This window comes from Nycticebus coucang, chromosome 19 (genome assembly GCF_027406575.1).
Source record: "Nycticebus coucang isolate mNycCou1 chromosome 19, mNycCou1.pri, whole genome shotgun sequence".
NCBI classification, from domain to species: Eukaryota; Metazoa; Chordata; class Mammalia; order Primates; family Lorisidae; genus Nycticebus; species Nycticebus coucang.
In genome coordinates, this window is record NC_069798.1 from 66,489,856 (window position 1) to 66,516,307 (window position 26,452).

At 40.8% G+C, this 26,452-nt stretch overlaps 2 protein-coding genes across 4 annotated transcripts in view; one reads left to right on the forward strand and one right to left on the reverse strand.

Annotated features, from left to right (window-relative positions):
* Positions 1 to 10,355, reverse strand: part of NETO1 (neuropilin and tolloid like 1) — a 116,071-nt gene extending 105,716 nt beyond the window's left edge. For all 3 annotated transcript variants that reach the window (XM_053571922.1, XM_053571924.1, XM_053571921.1), the window contains exons 1-4: positions 10,191 to 10,355; positions 8,012 to 8,065; positions 7,638 to 7,775; positions 3,313 to 3,561 (exon numbers count right to left, since the gene is read on the reverse strand). In XM_053571922.1, coding sequence (XP_053427897.1) covers positions 3,313 to 3,561; positions 7,638 to 7,775; positions 8,012 to 8,065; positions 10,191 to 10,218 — 469 coding nt within the window. In that variant the 5' untranslated portion in view covers positions 10,219 to 10,355. The remainder of the gene's footprint in view (positions 1 to 3,312; positions 3,562 to 7,637; positions 7,776 to 8,011; positions 8,066 to 10,190) is intronic.
* LOC128571727 (translation initiation factor IF-2-like) lies at positions 10,217 to 23,998 on the forward strand. The gene is made up of 3 exons (XM_053571356.1): positions 10,217 to 10,238; positions 10,355 to 10,933; positions 23,813 to 23,998. The coding sequence occupies exons 1-3, from the start codon at positions 10,217 to 10,219 to the stop codon at positions 23,968 to 23,970; spliced, it is 759 nt and encodes a 252-aa protein (XP_053427331.1). The 3' UTR covers positions 23,971 to 23,998.
* The last annotated feature ends 2,454 nt before the right edge of the window (positions 23,999 to 26,452 follow it).

Here is a 26,452-nt window from a genome sequence, read left to right on the forward strand (position 1 = left end):
GGTTGAAGCCATAGCACTCTAGACTGAGGCAACAGAGAGAGACTCTGTCAAAGATAGAAGGGAAGAGAGAAAGAGGAGGAGGAGGAGAAAGAGAGAGGAAGAAAGGAAAGGAAGGAAGGAAGGGGAAGGGAAGCGAAGCGAAGCGAAGGGAAGGGAAGGGAGAAAGAAAGAAAGGAAGGAAGGGAGGGAGGGAGGGAGAGCGGGAGGGGAAGGGAAGGGTAGAAAGGAAGGAAGGAAGGGAAAGCTTACACAATCAGTGTGCTGTTTGAGGTGGCACATGGATGGAGATTGGAGACTGGGACTAACCTATGGTTGTGTGCGACCCAAAGTTCATGGGAAGAAATGATCTGTGTTATGGAGCTGGATTTTCAAGTACTTAGTTTGCTGCTATGAAACATGTGTGTTATGCAGCATCATGTTCTGATTCCACATTCACGAAACAATTTTCTGGTATAATCTGCCTACCCAAGTATGTTTGTTTACGGGAAGAACTGGGCTGAGTGGTTCCAATAATTCATCTTGAAAATGCGTATCTATGTAGATAATCTATATGTGTACGTAATGAGTATACAGAAGGTATATATATATGTGTGTATGCTCAGTCTTGTTAGGTCAGCTAGCATGATTCATTCCTAAGAGACACTCTTAATGTGTTGAAATCAAGTTTCTGAGGTTATAAGATTAAATCTTGATTCTAGATTGTGCGAAATTCATATAAATAATAAAGACTGCCTGACCTTTGCTGCCTCTATTTCGACTTTGACATGTTGTCTGACGTGACTGCCATCAGAAATAACTATAACCCTCGCCTGCACATCTAGACCCATTTAAATGAACTCAGATTCCCAAACTAAGGAAAGGCAAGATGGTTTAGGTATTAATTTTGTGCATCTACTTCATAAAATCAAGGAAAGGGGGGTTATAATTAAAAAAAAAAACCTGGGACATTTGCTCTCTCAATTGTCTATATCAAATCTCCTTTTATTTTAAAGAACACATGATCAAATCAATAAAAATAGTAGCCATCAATGGTTAAAATCTTACAGGCACTCAAAAAAATCCATCAACATGCATCGGTTGACTTATCCTTCAAATACTCTGTGACATGGCCAATATTATCATTATTTTACAGTTAAAAAATTGAGGGGAAAAACAGTAAAATGTGTGTCCAAAGTGAACGGCGTGCTACGAAAGAAAGCCAGATCTGGGTCCAAAGCTGGTGCTCCTCCTGACTGTCCTGGAGACTAGCTCTCTTAGAGGCTCCCTTAGGCAGCCTTTCACCACTAGAGTGAGTCCACTTGGGGACCCTGGCAATCCCAGCAATGATAATTTCCACCTGGCTCCAGAGTCCCTAAATGCTGTCAAAATCATCACTAAGCTCCTCCTCTTCCTACCTCAGTAACTCACTGGATTCCTCAGCACTGCTCTTTACAGGATGAGTTGAACATGGTTCTGTCACTCAGACCATGGACCTGCCAGATAATCTCAACTTTTGCTGTTATGGAAGTTTTGCAAGTCTCCTTCTTAAGATCCCACTTTCCCTTCATATGCCAAGTGTAGGATTCCCTGTGGGCATTACTGTAGCTAACCTGAGTGTACACAGGAGGGCCTCAAAGCACCCTTAACTCATCCTAACTTTATGAAATCATCTCCTCAAGGTCCCTTCTGATTCACTTGTCCCTTGCCATCACAGCTTCTCCTTTTAGGGGTGAAGAATGGTGGCTCCAAATAGTCAAAGCACAAACAACCATGTCTAGGGAACAGCAAGGCTCTCAAAACCTGGAACGGTCAGATGAAACACCACCACCGTGTCATCTCAAGTGGATCCAGAAAAGGTGACAGCATTGCTTATGCTTATGCAAGTACATTAGTTGACCCTACATTCTTTATAAAACCACAATTTTAAATCGTAGACATTATTTTCATGGTCACCAAACACAGAACAAAATCCTGGGGCATGCCAAGCTTCACTGTCTCTAGAGCCAGGTTATATTTGAAATTATCAGTTTAGAAAAAATACAGGCATTTCCATCTACAACTCTAACACTAATAATCTGAAGATAAAATAAGCTAGTGTTTGTATTTTTGTGGAATACTACATCAAATTAGTTTGGTCCTGGCACATCTGATACCGTGCTTTCTGTGAGCAATCCAATGTTATCAAAGCATAGTTAAAATCACAGTCCCTCGGTGATATCATATAAATATTTCTAATGTTTCTGATTAATATGTATGATTCAGTTAATATTTTATTTATTTAACACACCATGATCCAGTTAATATTTGATTTATTTAACACACCATGACATCATAGTGAAAGTCATCATTATTCTTATATTAATCATTTTTAGAATTTCAGTTTTTTAACTGAGCATAGAAGCCCTGTTTAGATGTTACCTCTGTAACACTGAATAGAAATTCCAACAAATTTTACATATATTTCAAATTCTTATATTGCACATTATAACCTAAGTAAAATAATACAGACTGCAAAGTACATATTTAGATATAAATAGTTGGCTTTATATAATTTGAATCATTTTTCTATTTAAAAATAATAACTTCATTAAATCTCAAATAGATGGATGTGGTGCTTTTTCATTTTAAAACTGTGATGGCAAATTTTCATTGTAAGGAATGATAATTCTTCATAAAGTGAGCCAGTCAACCTTACAAACTGTTTTAATGATTAGCAGGCTAAAAGCAAAATTGATGTAGAGTGCATAATTTTATAATTGCACATGTCTGTAAGACCTTGCAAATGAATATTTGGCTGCTACAGGTCACCAAAACTCTTAGAATTTGCATTTCCAAAAAGAGATTAGACTACTTTTTAGTAGAATCTATTTGCCTTAAAAAGATAATTATCAGAACAAATGAACTTTTTATTCAAGTTCTCCAAAGTGATCATTTTGACAGATACATCTTATAATACTATAATTGCTTTTTCAAGTTTATTTGGATTCCATGTATAATTAGTTTCCTCATTGTAGACTATTTCTCAAATTGTGCAATTTGGTATAATAGTAAAATCCATTTAATTAACTGATGGCCATGTTACTGATGACCATGCAGACCCCTGAGTCACTCATACCCTTTATCTCCAGTGTAGGCTGAGTTTCAAGGAAAATATATTTTCCTTTCAGAATTCATGAACAAAGACAGGAACCCATTGCAGGTTTGATTTTAAATAGAACTTGAAAATTCTTTGAAAAGTTATAACAATGTCTTAAAAGAATTTTGTACCATGAAGACAGAAAACGGCATAGATTTTAAAAAACAATGAAACAGAAAAGAAAAGCCTTTACTTACCAGGTGTGAAATTGTATCGAGCTGAAAACCCCATTGATTCCAGCTCTCCATCAGCAAAAAATTTAATCCATAGAAATCTTCCACTGGATTTTATTACAGGTGGATTTTGTTGTCCACAGAATCGCCCAATTATTGGAGAAAAGCCAAAAGGTCCATCTCGAACTTCAATATGATCAAATTTGCACTCCCAAGACGGTTCAATAGAGTACTTTTCATCAAAGTAAAGTTCAATGCACTGTCTTGGGGCAGCTGTAAAAGAAAAACAAGCAAAGACTTCTTAAGCTCATGTCTGGGAGGCCATTTCTTAAAACTTCAGGTTGATTTTTCCGAGTCTATTTGTACACCTATAAATTCAGCAGATGATATGCATGGAAATACAAAGAAAGCATGCAGTATTTACTTACTATTCTAAGGGACAAAATTTTCACAAAAATGTCTAAGGGGAGAACCTTACCATTGATGATGTTGCACAAACTATTATTCGGATATAAAAATGACCATTTTGATTTCTAAGGCAGAACTAAAAAGTTGCAGTATGGCTGCCAATTTAGGATTAAAAGTTAAAGGGACGTTTTTCTATGTCTCTTCCTATATTTTCTGGAATGCCCAGGTTTCAGGTCAGAAACCACTTGAGAATCATTCAGCGTAGTTATACAACCTCTCAAGTAGTCCCACTCCTGTCTCCTGGTTACATCCATGTGCATATACTAAGATACCAAGAGCAATTTGTCTAGAATGCTAATCTGATCACAACACTCTCAGGTTTAAACTTCTGCAATGTACGTGACATATGTTGTTCTTAAAGGTTTCCTACTTTCAGGGTCTTCCGCCTCAGAGGGCTCAAGCTCAGACCACTTCAACACACCAGGCTGTCTAAGGTAGTAGGTTCTTTCAGGGTTATATGTATTTTCTTTCTTTCTTTCTTTTTTTTTTTTTTTTAGGACTAGTCACCTTCTCTCCTTTTCTTAGCACTTAGTACTTGTCATTAAGTATTTCCAAAAACACTTTTTCAGTGAATTATAAATGAATGTACTTGCATAGGTATCTTTACAGCTCTCAAAGGAATCGTGGAAGAGTTTTGTGTGGCTGGCACCCCCAGGTACCACCACATGATTGCATTGTTAATGTTCTTCCATTCTTCCCTTGTGATATCTAAAACAGTCCAAAATTCTGGCACTCCTGACTCAGATCTGGGTAGCATTTTCCAGAATGGCACAGCATTGGTTGAAATATCAACACACATTTATCCTAGTTAGTAAGTGGCTGGTGTCCAGAGTCCTCTGAGTAGGTCCCTGCTGCTTGGCCTCTTCCAAGACTCACCCTCCAGAAACTTGGAAGTTAGGAGTGGACACAGCACAGCCTGCTCTCCATGTGATCAACAGCCATTCTAGATCAGTGCTGTCCATGTCTCACAGGGTCCTAAATATATTTTGCATATCACCGTTGATGACTTAAAAAGTGAAAACTTGGATGCACAGATTTCAAAAATTGCAAAATGGCTCGGCACCTGTAGCTCAAGCAGCTACAGCGCCAGCCACATACACCAGAGCTGTCGGGTTTGAATCCGGCCCGGACCTACCAAACAATGACACTATAACCAAAAAATAGCTGGGCATTGTGGCAGGCGCCTGTAGTCCCAGCTACTTGGGAGGCTGAGGCAAGAAAATCACTTAAGCCAGGTGTTGGAGGTTGCTGTGAGCTGTGACGCCAGGGCACTCTACCCAGGGCAATAGCTTGAGGCTCTGTCTCAAAAAAAAAAAAAAAAAAAAGTATGCAAAATTGAGATTTATGGGAATTAGAGACTTACAGAACAAAATATAACCCTGATGCTCTCCAAGTATAAAATTGAGGATCAAAAGGTTAAACGTCAATTCATGTTACAAGATTATTTCACAGATTAATGGTAATTTCTCAGAATATTTTTGACTTGTTGCACATTCAAAAAAGACCTTTATAACTCTTTCTAGGAAAAAAGGCGTACTTTTATCCACGTACTTTTTCTCCTTAAAGTAGTAGTCTAAAAACAGAAAGGCAAATTTTTAAAGGACTGTACCCATGTATATATGTTGGCACTAAATAAAACATTTGTATACATTATTCTCCTATAACACACGGCCACATTTTTATCTCCTATTTGACAAGTCAGTATCAAAAGTTGTGATGAAACGAACCATTTCTGATTGGGGGATTATTCCTTTAGGGGCGCAAAGTATATGTCTACAGACAGTTAAAGCAATGAGAGAAGCCCTGGCCAGTTTACGTAGAGATCTACCATCTACCAAGTGATGCTCACTTCTTTTCTCTGGGAAATAACCGTGAATTCATTTATTCACACTTTCATTTTTATTGTCCCTGACCCTTAAGTTCTTCTCCACAATGATTAAGGAATCTCTCAGTATTCCTTTGGGAGAAATGCTATCATTATGGCTTTTGGACCATATTATATGTGGTCCAACATGCTGTAGTTAATGACACATCCATGTATAAAGTCCACCAGCTGAATTTTAGTAGGTAGCGAAATGACTCTTTAAAAATAAGCATGCCATATAGGTCCAGTTGTAGACAGAAAGAAAAAAAAAAAAGAGTGATTACATCCCACATAAACTATTTGACTCTATCTAGGTCCATATCCCTAAACTTAACATTTTCTTCACCTTCCAATCTCAGCTCACAGGTTCTTTTCTGGTGAAGATTTTCTGTACCTTATCTTGACTCTAAAACTGAGTATCCTTTATAGGAGGTTTCACTCCCTGAGAATGGTCAAGCACTTGGAGGACTAAGGGCACTTTTACTTGAATAGTGACGTGTAGACAGGTGCTGGCAGCAGCACATGGCTTCCCAAGGACGGTGGGCGACCTTAGCAATATTCAGGAAAGAAGGATGTAGCACTTTTTCTAGGCTGAGTTCACGAGCTTACTTGTCTGACCTCGTATGTTATTTTCCTTGAGTAACTTCCTCACCGTAATCCCACATTATTTTTCTACTTAATTTATGTCAGTTGTACCTCCTTGTCCACAACATAATGCCCAAGGGGCACGCATGGAGAGATGGAATCCTGGCGACCGCCCACCTCCTCAGGCCCTGCACCTGCTCCTCTCCTCACGCTATGGAGAAGCCCTGGGATAGTGCGCGTAGGCCCCCAAACCATACTATACCTCTGCATTTTGTACATGCTACTCTGTGTAAAGAATGATTACCTCCTAAATGTTCTTCAAAATGCAGGGGGGCATCCTTCCTCGGCGGACTCTTCTCTCTGGTCTCTTTCTTCTAACCCCGCTGTGCTAATCTCAGGGCCTTTCACGTCCTACTGAAATGGGCACAGTCCCCAGAGCATAGTGTATGCTCCATAAGGAAAGTATCAATTATACTTTCTATTACTCATGGGAGGAATTAAAACTGCCTTCCCTTAGTTTGTTCACTGCTGTTCTTCCCATATCAGAGCTTGGTGCTTCACCTTAGGGTCACAGCTTCTCGTAATGTGGTGTGTGTTTGCTGAAACTCAACTTGAAGGAGAGTAAGGGAAAGGAAAAGATTTTTCACCCCCAAACCGCAAAAAACAATAATCTATTCTTAATTTTGTTTATTCTTAAAATTGTTAAACAAAAAGTCTGCTTCTTGGAAGATCTATTAAATATGTAAACATGTCTCTGATGTATATAAGTAGACACAGGCACAGGTCTTTCCCATGCAGGTAGCTTTTTTTATACACGTTTGCCTGTGCATATGTTGGGGGCACTTGCAAGTGTTAGACAATGAGGTACTAACACTTAAAATATTAAAAGCTTCTATCGCTAGATGTAAATAAAGTCTATGTATCGTACAAAATTGTGTTTAATGGAGAGGTGCTTACAAGGCCTCTTTTTCAACATCCTTTTTCCTTTAAGTTGAGAATGAATAATGTTTAGAAAATATCATAATAGATTCGTCTTTGACATTAACTTTTTCCCTTTATAATAGTAAATAAAATCGTAAGAAATGGTTAAACTAAAAAAAAAAAAACACTAGTTTCTCAAACTGTTACACAAATAGTATGATAACAATGAATCCATTCTATTACTTTAGACAATTCAACTCCAGATAAGCTCTGAACTTGTTGATTTGTTTTTATTTCCCAGACTTTTTGCGTTCATACCCATTACTAATAATTTCAATAATTAGGCTAATTTCTGATCTTATAGTTATTTAATTCACCCTGAGATGTTTATGTGCATGATCTCCAAAATCAACCTTGTCATTTGTATACGCATATTGTCCACCCAAGGCGTAGAGATGGCCAGGGTTGGGCTTGTGTTCGTTCTGGCTAGCTGTGGCGTTCTCTCCCTTACCTTCTATGATGTAGACGCACTCCCGGTCAGGGGGGTACTTGCTGGGATAGTTGGGAGAGGTAAAGATTCCTCCCTCTGCATGTTTTGTCCAAGTTCCACACTGCACCGACTTCTGTGTTTCTGAGGGAGTTTGCTTTTCTGTAAAAGAAAAAAAAAAAGAGCCATCATCCAATTTTCTATAATACTAAAAATAGAGAGGACATTCTTATAATATCCATTAGTAAATTAATTTCCAAATGTTGTCTTGGTCAAAACCAATCAATTGTACACACTATAAAAGGTTGAGATATTCTGGAATATTAAGATTGTGGAGAAAATAGGAAAATATGAAATAATTACAGGTCTTCCCTTAACGTTTTTCTAAAGACACACACCTGTTCCTTTCTTGGCCGCCCCAGACAAATGGAGGATGATTAAACTTGCTACAACTGAAACAGAAAACAAAAATTAGGAAGCAATAAAAATATAAAGATAAAATCATATCAAAGCAAGAATAATTTCATCATTGCTAACTGTTACATGTTGACACAAAACTTGCAAAATCTGAGTGAACATACAGAAATAAGGAAAAGTTGAGACTCTCAGGGAAGCCATGCAAGTTAAGAATGGATGAAATCCAAACTCCTATGGCAAAGACATACTTCCAAACTAAGAGGCAAACATGATAATCTGCCAATGACCACACACTACAGTGAGATCTCAGGACCCACATTGTTCTTACACTTCCCTTTGAGAGTGGCTTTGCCAGCATTTCTAAAGCAAGAGAGGGGAGGGGCGGGAAGGAGGAATGGACTCCAACAATTAGAAGGGGCTCTTTAGATCCCAATGCATGGCCAGTGTGGTGGCATTTTAGAAAATAAATACTTAGGCAAATACTACTGACTGTGGGGGAAGGGAGACAAGAGAAAAACAGATAATGTGGATCGCAGGCATTAAGCAGCATTATTAAAGTGTTTCTTATAAAAACGTACTGAACTATGAATAACCCTTCTCCTCAGCTCTTTCTAAGCTGTGAAGTTAATCTCATTTTAATCTTCATTCTGATTTAATATTGCTATTCAGAAATAGATGGTCATTTTACAAAGGTGATTTCTATAAGCATTGAGTCAGTTTTTTCAGTGTTAAAAAAGAGACCCTGATTTGTAGCTAAACAGTAAACAGGGACTCCATCAACACCTGAACTTCAGATTTGCTCGCCTATTCTTGATTTACTCAACATTTTTACAAAACCTAAAACTAACAATATTAAAGTAATCCTGTTTTCACAATATCTGATTTTTCCTCATTGGTTTTACTTTTGGTATTTATTTTGTTGCCCAATAATGCAAATGATCTGTGTTTTCATATTTCCACTTAAAATGAATTTGGGGAAAGGGAGGGCATAGTTCATGACTATTCCCTAAACTAAAGCTAATTGCAGAAGCTTATAAATTTATGCTTACACATTATTCTGAGAAAATTATGCTAGCCCTTGATATTAATAAGAATTCATCAATTATATTACTTGATACTTTAGCCAATCATCTGCTTTTTTAGATTGAAACGTTGGTTGTTGTTTATGTGTGTGTGTGTGTTTAAATAAAAAACAATCATTTCAACGACATAATTCTAGACACATGCACACACCACAGGTATACAAGCTTCAGTATTAGGTTTTATGTTTGGTGATTTTTTTTCGTCGTAATTTCCTATTTGGATGAAATCACTTTATGGAGCACATACCATGTTTAACTCACCCGCAAAGCCCAGTCTTTTAACTGCCTGGTACAGAATTAATACTCTAATCCTTGCTTTATAATGTTAAATTTCTGCCTCACATTTTTTTTTTTTTTTAGAGACAGAGTTTCACTTTATGGCCCTTGGTAGAGTGCCGTGGCCTCATACAGCTCACAGCAACCTCCAACTCCTGGGCTTAAGCGATTCTCTTGCCTCAGCCTCCCGAGTAGCTCACATTTTTTTTTTTTTTACATTGCCTTTCACTTGATTATTTTGGAAGCTATTTTCCCCTCATTCTCTTCCCACTTCAACACTCCCCTCGTTACCAAGGATCTATGAAGCAGTCTCCGAGGTCTCCCGGGCAGAACCGAGTTGCAGTCCGCCCTCGCCCTTAAGCATTGGGTTCAAGTGTACCTTAGACTACCTACTAGACTGGGAGTATGGGTTCGCTTGGCTCCAGAAGCCCCTGAAAAAAGAATATTTCTTCACGTCCCATCAAGAGTCAGCCCCGCTTTCTCCCCCTTCTCACCTGCGCCTTCGCTTGGGCCCCCCAACCTCTTCCGCACGTGTCCATGCCTGAACCCCACGCTGTTCCCAACCCAGGGACGGTCCAGGTTAAGGAAAGACCGTTTTCCCCGCACATTGCAGGATCCAGCGAAGACGGTGCGCCGCCCCCACGCCCGGGTCTATTATGCTGCAATACAGAAAGTTTACGTCTGCCCCGGACTCGCCGGGACTGCGGGGTCTGGCCGGAGCGCGGCGGCTTTCCTCCTGCGCGTTTGGCTGAGAGGGAGGGGACGGAGGGATGGCACCGGGCGCGGCGGGAAAGGTACTCACTGTGAAACAAACTGCGTCCATAGATCATGTCTGTTCCTTACACCAGAGGCTCCGATCTCCACTAATTCCATTTAGAGCCGGGAAGGATTCCAGTGGCGGGGGACAGGAGGGAGCGGAGAGGTTTTAAATATGCAAACCAAGAACAAAATAAAGGGGGTAAAGAGAGGGGAAAAGAGACCCGAGCCCACACAGCAGCCAGGTCCGAGCTGGCCCGTCCTCCGCTCCCGGCTGGCTCCCGCTCCCACTCGCTGCCCTGTCACCGCCGCGAAGCCAGCATCCCCACCATGACGCTGGCATCACACCCGGGCGCCGGCCGCCACCATCAGCACGGCCGCCGGCAGCAGCCGCCTGCTTTGCATCACCGCCGCCGCCGCAGCTGTCAGGAGGACGCGGCGGGCAGTCAGCGCGCGGGCGGCGGCGGGCGCGGGGCGAGCCCCGGGGCGCCCCGGGCCGGGGCCGGGGCCGGGGCCGGGCAGCGGGCGCAGCGGGGTGGGGGCCAGTCCAGACCGACGGCAGCGACGGAGCGGGCGGCGGCGGCGGCGGCTGGGGCTGGCTCAGTCCCCGGTTTCATACACCACGAGCAGCAGGTCGGAGCAGCCTCCCCGGGAGGTTGTCCAGCGGCAGCTCTCCTCTCTCCAGCCCTTGGGGATGTCCCGCTGAGGCATTGAAGACCGGAGGAAAGGGTCCGTCATCGGCTCGCCAGGCTCCGCGCCTCCCCTGCGATCTTGCGGAAAGAAGAGCGGGTGGGTGGGCGTCTGGGAGGAGGGTGGAGGGTGGCGGAGGAGAACGGGGGCGGCTGGGGGGGGGGAAGGGAGGGAGGAGGAAGGGGCAGGAAGATGGCAGAGTTACCAAGTGGGAGCCTTAGTCATGGCCTTGCGCGGCGCGACCCTCCTGGAAGCCCCGGGCAGGGGCGAACTCTGGCAGCTCCGCGCGGCCCGCGGCCCTGGGGCTGGTGCGCGGCGGAATGGGGCGGCGGCGGCGGCAAGGACAGCACACCGGCTCGCTCTTGGGAGGAGGAGGGGAGGGACCGCCTGGGATCTGTCACTTGGCCAGCCTGGACGAAGGGGCTAGGATGCAGCAGGCAAACCCCGAGCTGGTTCCTCGCGCGGGATAAAAGGCGTGGAGGGGGGAGGGGCCATCACGTGAAAATCCCTTTCGGGGGTTGGTTTTTCACTTTTTAAGGGTTAGTGAGCGCGATCCATCTGCCTCCCACTCCTTACATTCCAAGCGTAGAGGAAGCACGAGCTTGGAGCCCTTTCTCCGGGACCGAGGCTCAGCCGGGAGTCGAGGCGGGGGCGCGCCGCAGGCAAAGGCAGCAGTAAAAGTTTCGCGGTTAATCGGGGCCTGATGCAAAGGTCGTCACCACCAAATTGCTCCTGTAAAGACCCGAGCTTCTTGCAATTTATCTCCCCCCCACTCAAGATATTAAAAACCAATCCAAGGCATTCGTGGGTCCTGCCTCCCCAGCCCACCCCAACATGTATATCCACGCATCCAGGCGCGCGCGCGGCGCGTTAAACTCCTGGAGAAACGAGTTGCTGGGGAAACGGCACCGGAAGAACCCCAGCTTGGAAATTGCGAATAACTGAATACGAAATAACAGTAAACACCAGGCAGCGCGCGGAGGGCTGGGGCGCCCGAGAGTGTGGGGAGTCCCTCCCTGCGCGCTGCAGCAGCGCCTCCTCCCCCGCCGGGTTCCGTCCGGCCCTCCCCGGCCTCTGCGGACTCTGCCCGCGCAGAACACGGACGTGCCGACAGGACCTGGGGGCCACCCGGTCCCCGCCATCGCCCGGTAGTCTGGGAACCTCTGGGCGGTCAGCCGCGGACCTCGCGCCTCGCGAGGCATTGGGGCTCTGGGTAGGGTTAATGGCGGTGAGGGGTGGGAGGAACTAGGCTGACAGCAGATGAAAGCTGTGCTGTGAAGCCCCGGTGGCTTCAAAAGGCCGAGGAGAGAGGAAAGGGCCCCAGGAGGGGGCAGGGGAGCGCTGGAAGCTGGGGTGCTGCTCCTGGTTCCGGATTCACCCTCACTCCCGACACCTGCTGCTCCTGCGGCACCGGGACGCCCACGTGGGTGCGCGAAGGTGAGGGCGCTCGCCGCGGTCCTGCCCACATTCCCCCAGCACAGAGGCTGGGAGAGGATGGAAGTCTCCCACTAAGTTGGGATGGGGGATACGAGATGGCACTCAAGTCCAGAAGGGACACCGGAGACCAATGGCAGCCTCCACGACTTCTTCCACTAGGGTTTGGCTTCTCGTTTTCCAGGCAGCTCCAAGTCCACCCCAGCCGGGTAAAGGGACAGACGTGGGGGTGGGGGCTGTGCACGCGCGTGCTGGCGTTATCCATCCGTTTAATGAAAGACAGGTGGACCGGCAAGGGGAGAGTGGAGCTGGGAGAGCTAAAGAAAGAGCTAAAGGGGGAAATGGAGCGAGAGACCGCCATGGGGGTCTGGGAGAGAGGGGAGAGGAAGAGGAGAGAGAGATTGAGGGAGGAGCGGGAAAGAGAGGAGAGTCTGAAGAGGGGGGTAGGAGGGAGGGAGGAGAAAGTGGGAGAAGGGGAGAGGAGGGAGAGAGAGAGAGAAGCGCGCGAGCGCGAGCTAGCTAGTCAAACCTGCAAGTCCACCAGCAACGGGGGCCTTGGAGAGGAGCTACAAGCTCTAGGAAAAGAAAACAGGTGAGCAGGCCCATGCACTGGCTGTAGAGCCGGTGAGTATCTACCCAGGTAAGTACTTGTAAAAAAAAAAAAAAAAATCTAGGAGCAAACAAGCAGCAGACCCTGCGGGAGTCCTAGGACCCAGGAGATTCTTGTTGCAAGATGGGGACAGGCGGGGGCGGAATGCGGGTGGGGGCGGCGGTAGGAGTGTGAGGAAGGAAGAAATCCTCCAGCTGGAAAGAAGTAAAAGCGTCCAGAGCGGTGAGACCGGTCAACGGACGGATGAATAGATGAGAAAAACATTTTCTTGGATCAGGGTCATCTGTGGAAAAGAAGGTGGAGTTCTTGAAAAGACGACCAGTGATGCGAGTTGATAGCTGACTAAGGAAATGCTTAAGATGGGATGGTATTTTTTATTTTTGATATTCAAAACATGCCTTCACAAAAATGACAAATTTCTTCGATTAGAGTGGCAACATTTACAGTTATTTTTTAGGGTTGAACGTGGTGTCTCACGCCTGTAATCCTAGCATTTTTTGGAGGTTGAGGCAGGAGGATTGTTTGTAAGCCAAGAGTGTGAGACCATACTGAGCAAGAGAGAGAACCCCTACCAAAAATAGAAAAATTCGCCAGGCCTGGTGGTTCTCCTTTAGTCCCAGCTCCTGAGGAGGCTGAGGCAGGAGGATCCCTGGAGCACAGGAGTTTGAGGTTACTGTGAGCTGTGGTCATACCACTGCACTCTAACTGGAGTGACCGAATGGAACCCTTTCTCAAAAAATTAATTAATTAAAAATAAATAAGTAAATAAAATGAAATTATTTTTAGGAAAATTAAGGATTTTTTCAATCACTTTTTTTTTAATGTATTGTTGGGGAGTCATTGAAGGTACAAGCAACCAAGTTACACTGATTGCATTTGTTAGGTAAAGTCCCTCTTACAATCGTGTCTTCCCCCCAAAAGGTGTGGCACACACCACGGCCCCACCCCCCTCCCTCCTTCCCTCTCTCTGCTCTTCCTTTCCCCACCCCTCCCTCCTCCTTTCTCTCTCTGCTCTCCACTTCCCCCACCCCCACCATGACCTTAATTGTCATTAATTGTCCTCATATCAAAATTGAGTACATAGGATTCATGCTTCTCCATTCTTGTGATGGTTTACTAAGAAGAATGTTTTCTACTTCCATCCAGGTTAATGCAAAAGATGTAAAGTCTCCATTTTTTTAATGGCTGAATACTATTCCATGGTGTACATATACCACAGCTTGTTCATCCATTCCTGGGTTGGTGGGCATTTAGGCTGTTTCCACATTTTGGCATTCAATCACAATTTCAAGGTTAAGAAAACTTGATGCTGCTGTACCCAATTCACTCAAGTAACCTCTTTCTTTTCTTTTGCCCAAGTCCGAACACAGATTTTATAACCCAGCCCAGGCCCCTTTCTTACACAGGCAGTCCTTTGATCAGGAGGATGGAAAAGGGAATTCAGGAAAGATATCCCAAGGAAAAGGTCCCCAAATTTTGTCCATGTTTGTGTTTGAGGTCAAATTCTCATGAAGAATGGCCTCGCTGATCTGAGAACACTGGGCAATACTGTGGGCTGAGGCTGTCTAGGCTTTGAACTTCCACTCAAACATGAGTGCCCAGGGAGTATATGCATATCTGGATAGGAGGGAGGCCCACTCCAGTGCTCTGTTAACCAAGAGCTGAGGCCCTGGCCCCACCCTCTTAAACAGGGCTCCACCCTCCAACCATTGGCCAGAAGACTCCATTCATGCTTTTAATCATCCACAGCGTCCTGCTTGCTTGGCGTGCAGCTTTCTCAAATCTTTGAATTCCAGAGTCACGACTTGCCGACTTAGGCTACTTCGCTAATTAGGATCCACAAAAATTTCTTTCTTTTTGAGAAAAACCAACATAGGGAAAAAGTTGAGCTTCTCCAAGGAAAGATAGTGCACTCATGGTCAAATTGCAAGATGTGATTTATTTTGAAAGGGACCACTTAGCAGCTCATAGCCTTTTCCAGTTCAATGTTCTGCCTAGAAGGTGAAGCTTTGCCACAGTTTCCCCAGATTAGCATTAAAATAGTAAGTACATAGGAGGTAACACATGCAGAATTAAAGGCACTTGAACCCAATTAAAGTGTCATTAATTTTCTCCTACCTTGCACCTTCGTAACAATGAAAGATAAGATGGATTTCCAAAACACTAAAAAGAATTAATGCAGGACACTTGTTTTTCCAATTAAAATGCCCAAAATATTTGTCTATACACATGTAGTTTTCTATAGGAAATAATAAAGCTACAGGTCAACTAGGGGCCTCTCACTAATTCTTAGACAGCACTGGCATCATCTTAAAAGTTGTCTGTCACTGAAAGAGGTGATGTTATGAAAAACAGCTAAAAAAGAAATAGTGCTTCTGACTAATTTCTGATACTTTAGTATTTATTAAATAACAGTTTTATTTACATAGTTATGAGACGTAAAGTTCTTTCCATTTTATTAGCTCAACATTATCTGCCATAATATTTGTTCATCAAAAACTATTAATAAATATTTTGCTGCCAAATGTTGGCGTGTTTTTGAAAATTATCTGCAATAACTCTAACGTGAAGAATATTTAAACAATATTGATGAAGACTTTTCAGCACTCCGCAGGTGTATTTTAACAGTGTGGAGCATCTTCAAAACATAGAAGATGTGTCAAAACCTTTGAAATCTCACATTTAAATCAAACAGGATATTTTGTGATCCTTACTAGAGAAAAATAAAATAATAATTTTCATAGAAGTACAAATATATGGTATTTTTAAATAGTACAAGAACATTAGCCTCTTGTGGATAAGAACATTTATATAACTGTCTTAGTCCACCAGTAATACTTAACCAGTAATAATATTTAACTAGTACTCTCAGATACATAGTTACTGTCCATGTTTTTTCACACTAAGCAATAATTTTGCTCCAGGAACAAATGTAATCATTTTCTCTATTTAGGGAAAAATGAAATGAGAAGGATAAAAATAATTCCATGATCCAATAATCTATGCTAAAGTTTCAGAAAAATTATACTTTTATTTTGATTGACATTCAATGGAGAGTGTTTTATAAAAATAATATCAAGTTTTTTATAGTCATTTGATTAAATATAAGCTAGAATTCTATAAATCAACATAAACTAAAGGGACATTTATGAAGATACATTTCAAAATTGAAAGGTCCAAGGCTCTATAGAGGAACTTCCTTTGTACCAAGTATTGTACCATGATATCCCCTCACCGTTAATTTAGGAAAATAACAAGTTTCCATTCCTCACTGAAAAAGGAATTTAACCATATTTGGGAAATATAAGTTAAGCAGAAGACTAAATCTCTACAATCCATGTCAAATCATCCATTAATAAACAGCAGAACATTATTTAAAATTGCTAAGTTATATATGTGCATGTTAATTATGATGTGGACATAATTTTTATAATTGTATAATTACATAAGTTAATAGCATCACATAAACTCACCAACATTGGCTATAGAGGACATACCATAGCATTATTAAGATTTATTGTGATGTGTATTTAAAAAATAATAACCAAGATTTGCCTGTTGAGAATAACCCTGAATGTTAAGATGGAACAGAAGTTATATCTGACTTTTGAAATACTTATTGAAGAAAGTTAACAAGATTTGGTTCTTGTTGAGCAATGTTGAGGTGAATGTTCAATGAAAATATTTCTTTCTAAAAAATAACAGAGTCATTTATTTACTCTTCTTTCTTGATTGTTAGTTCTCTCTTATATTTGATGTTGTATAAAGACGTGTCCAGAAATGTTTTCATTTACATTTGCAGGACAAGGAAAAAAGAAAAAAACATAAAATAGTTCTGTTCACAATTTCAGAAAGTAGCAATACAGCAGCAACATTTTTGTCCAGCAATTATGTTTATGATAATTTTGCAGAAACTAAGGAAAACATCTTTCAATCTTGTTAGCAAATTACCCACCTTTTAAAATAATTGTCTCCAAAATAGTTTTCTAATTGATATATATAGTTAATTTCTCAATAGATTTCTCTAGGAAATAAAAGGTTATTATAGTTCTTACGGGACTATCAACAATTCATGACTTCAGTCATTATTTCATTTCCTTCTAAAATGATGTTTGCTAATGAAGTGAAAAGTAAGAAAGTGTTGAAATTGACAGGAGGCAATAACATTCCAGAGGGAATTCTGAAAGCTGTCTCAATGAAGTCCTCTGAGCAAGGTAGGCCTTGTTCAAAGAATATGATACGGAAGTAAAGAAAAAGGTTTTTTTTTGTTTTTTTTTTTTTGAGACAGAGTCTCACTATGTCACCTTGGTAGAGTGCTATGACATCACAGCTCACAGCAACCTCAAACTCTTGGGCTTAAGCAGTTCTCTTGCCTCAGCCTCCCAAGTAGCTGGGACTACAGGAACCTGCCACAATGCCTGGCTATTTTTGTTGTTGTTGTCATTGTTGTTTAGCAGGCCAGCACCGGTTTGGAACCCACCAGCCCCTGTGCATTGGGCTGGCGGCTTAACCAGTGAGCTACTGGTGCCGAGCCAGGGAAAGAATTTTTTATACTAGTATATTATACAAATTTGAAAATTTTATTCTAAAAATATATTTATTTCTAGATTTTGATTGGGGATTATAGGATGGGAGACATGCTTTGGTATTTATGATGTATAAGAAGTAGATATTATCACCAGATCAGGTTATGAAAACTGAATTAATATCTCATGGAGAAGGACAGTAAATGATTTTAGTTAATAACGGGAAAGCACAGCAGAGTTCTGCTGCTCCATCGGTTATGAGCTGATGCTTTTGAGTAATGTGTTTGATTTTGTCTAGTTGAGGATAATCTCTTTTTCCCTTAAAAATCTTGATTGGCGCATAACTGGCTTCCTTAAATATCTGCAGTCTTTTAAATCAGAAAAGCCATTGATGAGTAAGTCAGCACAATCTCCACTATCCTCAGCTACTCCCCGATGCTACGCAGGAAATGTCCGTACCGCTTGACCATTTCATTTGCTGTAGCATACAGTTTTGCATCTGTAGCAATATTTTCATGACACAGGTTTCACTAGGTAGGACCTAGTTAAGATTTTTTGTAGCTTACTCGTCTGCCCTCTACTTGCTTTTCAATTAGCAATCCTTGATCTTGTCCTATCATTTTTTAAAAATGAAGAAAATGGGCTAAAAGAAGTACAGCAATTTCTGCAATGTCATTTTATTTATAACATCGTAAGTTACTTGGAAAACCAAACTAAAACAAAAAACAAACCAAAAATATCTTGCTACTCATTTTAGATTATTTCACCAAAATTCAAAGAAAAGCCCTAATGTTTCATGCATTTTGCCATCTACTCACTGCCTGATGTAATAAGTGTCTACAAGGGTTAACATAAAATAAAAAAAGAATATCCAAAGTGCAATTAAAGAAAAAAGCCAAGTTTACTGTGGGTAACAACATAGGGATCAGGAATTCCTTGGTGCACAGAAGGTAAAATGGGGGATGCAGAGATTATAAAGTTATCCTGAAGTTGTCCGGGAATCACACATACGTGTATATGTGGACGTAAACATTCGACATTAGGAGAGATCAGGTGGGTAGACAGGGCATAGGATATGCAAGCTAAACAATAATAACTTGACCTTCTAGAAAGAAATAGTAATTCCTTAATAAAATGTTTACAGTGTTTAAATGTGATATGCAGGAGTTAAGAAAACTGGAGTCAAGAACATTTTGTTTGGGCCAGGCACAGAGGCTCACGTCTGTCATTCCAGCACTTTGAGAGGCCGAGGCAGGAGGATTGCCTAGGCCGCTAGTTTGAGACCAGACTGGGAAACACAGCAAGACCCCGTCTCTACCAAAAATGTAAATAAATATAGCCTCACAGACTGGCGTTGGTGGTGCACTCCTGGAGTCCCTGCTCCTCCAGAGGCTGAGCCACTGCAGGAATGTGGGATACAGTGGCCTATAACTGTGCTCCTGCACTCCAGCCTGGGCAACACAGTGACACTGTCTCTAAATTAAAAAAGAAAGAAAAGAACTACCTAAACTTTCTTAGCCTATGTGCTCTCATCTATACAATGGGAATAATAACACAGAGAGAGATTTAATCCCTAAATGGAAAGACATATAAAACACTTAGCACCATTCCTAGCACATATAATAAATATTGCTGTTTTTATTAACACAGTGATCAGAATTACTTATTTTTGTGACTAGCATATGAAAGTAATTCCATAAAAGCCTCAGTAGAAGGATAGCATCTATACCTGTATCTATAGCTACACAAGTGCCTGGACCTGCCCCAGTATCTATGCTGGGGTCTGTATTTGCATCTATACCTACGTCACCTGTAGCATTAAGGCATGTGATTCATATGGCTTAATATAAACATGCTGGTAGATCCCTAAATCAAGGAAGCTTGGCATACCTCACAGCCAAGCCCAATAGCTAACACAAATTATGTGTAAAACTCTTTAGCAGAGGGCAGAGGTTTGTGCCCTGGGTTGAGTAAACTGGAGAAGGCTAGCAGGTGTGCACAGGGCTTGCTGAAGGAGAGCTTGACGTCATGCCCTCTCAGAGCGACAGATGGGTGATGTCATGGTGTAAATGGGGAAAGGAATATTTCAGGGTAATAACATAATTATAGAACTCGGATAAGACCTCAAATCCAAAACACAGATACAGTACTGAACAGAATATGTTGCAGAAAAGATACACAGAATCACAGCCATAGCATTTAACAAAATCAAAGAGAAAATACCAAAAGGTTATGAAGAAAATAAAAGGAAAACAACAATGTCAACAACAAACAGGTCACCCCAGAAAGAAGCAGGAATTAGATGAACAATAATCTTCTCAAAAGTAACACAGGGTACACCCATGTCACTAGTGTTCAGTGTTTTGAATCTAAAATTTATATACATATACACTATCCCTTTTAACTGAAGAATACAGAGAAAGATAACTTTAAACAATTTTAAACAATGATTAGATGATGTATCACAGCAAGAAGAGCAGTGACTTAAGGCTATTACAGTACAAAAGTAAAGGGAAGTAAAGATTTTATGAAAACTCAATCATTGTCTAAATAATCAAGTGATAAATATATATATGCGTATATATATATATAGTGTACGGGTTTAGATGGGAAGCAGAGAGAGGTAAATGTGTTTTAAGGTTAGTGTCTTGTTGGGTTAAAAAGTACAGATATTGAACATCACTGGAGTCTGGTAGGGAATGTTAGCATAACTGTGAAAAAATATCACTGTAAGAACAACACTGAATGTAAATGGGCAACATGTAAAATGTCATGCCACCCAACTAAAGTTCAACCCATCCGTTGGAAGATAATAGTGAAAAACAAACAAATAATAAAGTAAATAAAAATAAAACCATGCTGGCCAAGAGCAATAAAAAGATGATGAAATAATCCTAACACGAATATTGGCAATTTTCGATTAAAAAAAGCACAAAGACTATTAGGTATAGCATACCAAAGTAAACTGAAAAGGAAAAATGGAAAAGCAATGAAGAACAAAGAAATTGGTAGAAATCAATGAAACAGACCAAAAGAATCAGAGTATGTATTTGAAGTAAATTCTGGTGTTTTGAAAAAATAGACAGATAGATGAGATCTATCTATCTATTTATCTGTAGATAAAATCAGATAGATAAGCCCCTGGCATGATGGTCCACAGAGAGACATGCAGAGCACATCAGCTCCGTAAAAGCTGAAGTGAGGAGAAAACACAGGGTGACCCAAAAGTCTCCTCTGATGTTGCCCTACGTAGGGAAAATGGGAAGTTGTGGGTTAATGCAGCTTTATTCACAAAATATTTACAAAACTTACAAAGAGGTGGGAAATGCATAGAGAATATTTTGAAATGAATATTTTGTAAATAAAGGTACGTTTATGTGCAATTTCCCATTTTCCCTGTGCATGGTGACTCTGGGGGAGACTTTCAGGACACCTGAAATATTAGAGATATTAAATAGAGACAAAGCAGAGAATAGTATGAACAACTACACATACATAAACATGAAAACCAGAATGAAATAAAATTATGGACAAATACAAAATGCAAACATTGCTGAAGGGAAAAAGTAGCAATTGGTGTACGGTCTGTCCATAATTATGAAAAACACGGTTATCACTGCGTCTGCTCCCTCCTCTCACCCCACCCAGGCCAATGCCCACGTGAATAAATGCAGGTGACGGAAGGTGTGAACGAAACGAGTCCCTGAACAAGAAGATATTACGGTTGAAGTTTACTTTATGACAGGTTACCTCTAAGGACATTGTCGTCCACTTTTTGAAGCACAAAGGTACTCAAGAGGAAAAACTGTAAAACTCATTTCATGAAACAAGCACGGTGTTGGCATCAAAATCAGATGTCCTCAACTGCGGAGTTGTGTCCTGGCATCAGCTCTTGGGCCAGGGTCAGTGCGCATGGGCTTAATCTCCAAAAGCCAGAAACTGTACGGGTTTTCTCTAAAGGCTTTTCTACCTGTCGAAGCCCCCTTAGGCTCACAGCAGCCTTCAGATGATGACTGCTGGGTACTGGTCTCCCTCACCAGCACGTCCTACAGTTGTGAGGAGCAGCCTCGCCCGGCTCCCAGTGCTTCCCACAGGGCTGAGGATTCGTTTTGCACAATCATGACATGCTTGGTAACAAACACTTACCTGGTTGTCTTCCTGTTTTGGTCTTAGTTTCCAACACCCAACCAGCATTTTCTGGAAGAATTTCTAAAATAAGTATTTATAGATAATGCTTAGATTCTTATACCGGGGGTGGGGGTGGGTGTTTTGTTTTGTTTCTGGAGAAAGACAATGGGTGCCCCAAGTGTCCACTGGATGCAGTTTCTTAGGATGGAATTCTGGACTGTGATCACTCACTGACTATATAGAATGAATACTCCGTTGATGGGGATTGTTGGGGAAGCTGTGCCCCTAGCATGTTCTAACATCACAGTTTTGAGGCTTTTGCCTGTGGAAAATTGGGATAGAAAACAGAACAGGCTGTCCTGGTTTAAGTCTTATCTCTCGTGTTTCTATATTAAAGTCAGACTCTGAGAGGACAGAAGTAGGGCGTTGAGGCTTGTGCTGGAGGTTCTGTGATGGTTGTGCTTGAAAATGTTGAACACTGATTTTTCTGAGCCTTCTGGGTCAGCACAAGTGTCTCCCGTGCATCTGCAAGAGAAGCGTAGCCTCCACTTACTTCGAACCCCATAATTTCTTACCCTAAGGCAAATGCCGTAGAGGATGACGTGGTGCCCTTCCCAAGATCTGGTCTCACGGAACTTCATGGATTCTAAACTGATTACCGGGTTCAAGTTTCAGCGTGGCTTCATTGAGAAAATCCTGTCCATTTGGCAAAAAAAAAAGAGAGATTATTCACAGAACTTCAGAAGGATCTTGAGGGTTCTTTATATCTTCAATACAAGTGTGTCCAGCTGATTCCCTGAGCCATTATTTTCTGGAAATTTCATGGAGACAGTCCGGTAGTTTAATAGTTTATTATTAGTGCTTACTTTGGGCGTTTTTTTCTAAATTAAACCTTGAGTCACAAGCCAGTTGTCTCCCCCCACACACACCACCCCATCGAAACCCTCTTATTGGTATCCACATTTTGTCCTCACTACCCCTCCATCCCAGCCTGGCACCTGCTGATGGGTCCCAAGGTCCTGCTTCATTTTCAAAATAGAAACAGTTTCGCCCCAGTTGGAAGGTGCTGAATCTGGAACCTCAATGTTGGCAGTTTTTGGCTGGGGCTGGATTTGAACCTGCCACCTCCAGTATATGGGGCCGGCGCCCCACTCCTTTGAACCACAGGCACTGCCCGGAGTTTTAAATCCTAAATGGTTACACATGTATTATCTTCAGTTCAGAATGTAGTTGTTTTCCTCTATTTGAGCAAACGTTAGAACTTAAAAGTCAAGTTCAGAAATCAGAAAATAGAGCTAGTCATACTTTTGCCCATGAATATATTTTCTCCTTTTGCCCCACAAAACAATTTTATCTTCAAATTTGAATGAGCCATTCCTCATGAATTTAGAGAGTTAGCATGGATATTCCACATGACAGCTTATACTGAATCTGAAAATGTTTCTCAAATTTGATAATGGAAGAAAAATAGTTGAAATATAAACAGGTATTACAGCTGTAAACGTCTACTGCACTTGGGGAGGATGATTCCCCACATTCTGGAGGACAGTTAGATGTATTACTTGCAGAAATCTGTGGTCCTAACACTCACCTTCAGGAGTAGCTATTTATCTTTTCTTGGTTTTTGTTTTTGTTTCTTTTGAATTATTTTTCAAATGACAAACTGCTCCAGGGAAGAACAAAGCTCTTACATAAAGGCTCTTCTTTTTAAGTTTTTGTTTTTCTTTTCAAGAAGATTCTGTATTGAATCAACAGAGAGTAGATTTGCAAGGGAGTGAGAGAAGAAGGTCAGGCTGATTCATGAAGAGTCAATGTGTTCTACTGAAATAATTTTTATGCAGCCATAGAATGTGTTTTCATAACCAAGACTGACTTAAACAGACAAATAATACTATTAAAAGAGATTACTTTTAAAAGTGTTACCGGACTTGATTCCTAGTAATTTTGATCCATATAAATGGGAAAATGGCTTTAATAAGTGAAAATATCAACATAAAAATAGATGTTTAGATAGAAAGACAGATAAAAAAGTGGATACATAATAGGAAAGACACTGGTGAATAGCTGTATGCTGGAATTTAATACTTTATTATTAAATAGTTGTCTAGAATTTACTAAGTACCATCCCATCCAACTTTTTGAAATGAAGGTTTTACCTTTACTTAGAAAACTTATGTATTACTCTAAAGACGGAACACATTGTTCTTGTTACCCTTAGCAATAAGGATTTTTATAATGTATTCTTAATATATACCTTTGACTCATATTCTTTTATTTTAGGCACCAAACTCAGGATAACCACATACATATGGATAGAGGTGCATGAAAAGAAAATCTGCTCTTCTGGAATACTGAATGCAAAATTAAAGCCTGTCACTGCAAGCAGAATTTGGAGAAAACAAATGAAAGACGTAAAACAGCTTTTCAAAGATTATTAAAATAAAATGAGTTTGAATTTTGCTTAAATAATAAAAAAAACCATTGATTTATCTTGAATTCTGATTTATTTGGGTAAGCTACTTTGAGATATTTTGTAAACATCTTCTATATCATTTTTTTATTTGTTTGTTTTACTCTGGAAAAACAATTCCCACTTACCTAGTTAAAATTAGATGCAAACTATTATTCCCTGAGGGCATTACTTTAATAGAGGCATCAAACTCATCCAACATGCATCCCTTAATTATAAACATTTAAAGTAAGTTTTTCTATGTTATATATTCTAGGACTGTGTGAAATCATGGAATTTATTAATTCCTCTTAAAATTATGATCCTTAGTGTATCTCAGCATAAATCTGACTATGCAAATTAAGTCAGTTAGTTTATACTCTAATATACATGTTTAAGTGGAGAGAGATTTTCCAGTTGCTTATTTTGTGAGATAAGAATCTGTTACCAACTGTCTCAAGTAATCATTTTTCAAGAAGACTTCAGGGGACATCAGAGAAAAATGCATAACATGAAATTAGATTTGGCTGTTATTTGTTGTAGAAAACTTAATTTAATAAAGAAAGCTAAGATACACACACAGAGACACAAAGATGCTTTCTAAATTTATCCGAAGAATAAACCATATGAAATAAAGTCAAACCCAGGTCAAATTATTTTTATTATCTTACAAGTGAATCACAAGCCATTCCAAGAGAGATTCAGGGTAGAGAGCTCAGGAAAAAATTTTATTTTAGGAGAGAGTTTAATGGGGGAAGTACCAGTTTTCAAGGTTCTGTGATGTCTTATTCTATCCCATGTTTTTGTAAGTTTAAAAGTTTTACAAATGGCATAGTTGGTAGCTACTGATTCCCCCCTTTTTAAGCATGTGTGACTAATCACTGAATCACTCATCACTGAAACATGATAAAATAAAACAGGAAGATATTTTAAGTGATCAGAACAGGTTAAATATCTATTCTAAGTGGTGGAATACAATTCTTGGAAAATTATTTATCATAAATGGTGTGGGTCTACTCTTTGTTTTTTAAACAATTTTTTTGTCTCTATCACATTAGATAAATTGATAGGTTTGATGTCTTCTAAATTGCAGAACTGGGTGTGTAAACTAACACAATGCATCCCCATGTTTCTGGCACCAAAAAATGGTTTCATGAAAGACAATTTCTTCACAGACAAGCATGGGGGGATGAGGGATGTAGGTGTTTGTGTGTGGGGGTGGTTTGGGGATGATTCAAGGACACTACAACTCCACTTCAGATCATTCTTGGAGCATGCAATCTAGATCCTCTGTAGATGCACAGTTGCCCGTAGGGTTCCTGCTCCTATAAGAATCTAATGCTGCAACAGATCTGAAAGGAGGCAGAGCTCAGGCGGTGATATGAATGATGAGGAATGGCTGTAAATATAGATGAAGTTTTGCTTGATGGCTCACCTTTCACTCACCTGTTGCTTGCTTCCGTCTGTGTGGTACCAGTCCAGGACCCTGGGGTTGGGGACCACAGAACTAACAAATTTCTGATAAAATGTCCAATGGATAAGTACTTTTTTTGATAATTTTTATTTGTGGAAAGTACTCTGCTTTCAACTTTCAATTAATGTTTTTGTGAAGTACATAATCCTGCCCTGGCAATTGCAATACTCCAGAAAATTGATTATTTTTCACTGTGGCTCAGATCTCAGCTGTTATTAATAATTCTAATGCTGTGCTTAATCCTAAAGTTTGCACCCATTTTCCCCCTTGGGGTGCCTTTAAGGTCTTTCTCAGTATATTTCTAAGCACATGCTTACCATACTTTTTAGTCTGAAAATGCTTGACGTTTAGTTTTGGAGAAAGAGAAAAAAGAACAGAGAAGAAAAAATGTAACCTCTAATTATTTTATGTTATGGATCTTGTTTATTCCTATGTGTATTCCTAAATTTTCTACCATTCACATGTTAGCTGTAGTGATAGGAAATGAAAAGTAAAAAAAAGTCTAAGTCTTTTCACTAAAAAGTGTGTCTGCAGTCTTTTCACTAAAAAGTGTGTCTGCAGTAGTCCCAAGTAGAGCATACCGACACAAACAAGTGTAGGAGTTTGTTTCTTTAGATGTGTCTGTGTTTACTCAGTGAGGAAAAGTGTTGGCATAAGCTTTTCAGCATGGAGGTGAGCACCTCACTTCTCTTTGGCAATAATGGAGTCACAGACTCCTGCCTAAATCAATCGCTAGCCAAGAGAAAAGAATCAGGATGGCTGGTTGAAGAAGCAGGTGCTTTCCCGCTCAGGGCAAGGAACTTTCTTTCTTTATAACAGGAGCTGATGTGTGTAAGGGACCAATTATTAGCACGTGTGCCACACATTCTGTATTTAATGAATGGTGGCATCTGTGTGGCTATCCTGCTCGTTGTCTGCCACTGAATATAGGTGTGTTGGGTACAAAAGCAAACTATGAGAGTAATTCTGGATTTGATGATGCAAACTATATAGAGCC

What these genes read in the sequence shown, in the direction of transcription:
- LOC128571727 (XM_053571356.1), top strand. Translation starts at nt 10,217, where the DNA reads ATGTCTGTTCCTTACACCAGAG. An exon ending in GTCTGTTCCTTACACCAGAG is followed by an intron (nt 10,239 to 10,354) that starts GCTCCGATCTCC and finishes GGGGGTAAAGAG; the next exon opens with AGGGGAAAAGAGACCCGAGC. An exon ending in TCTTGCGGAAAGAAGAGCGG is followed by an intron (nt 10,934 to 23,812) that starts GTGGGTGGGCGT and finishes CTTTTATTTTAG; the next exon opens with GCACCAAACTCAGGATAACC.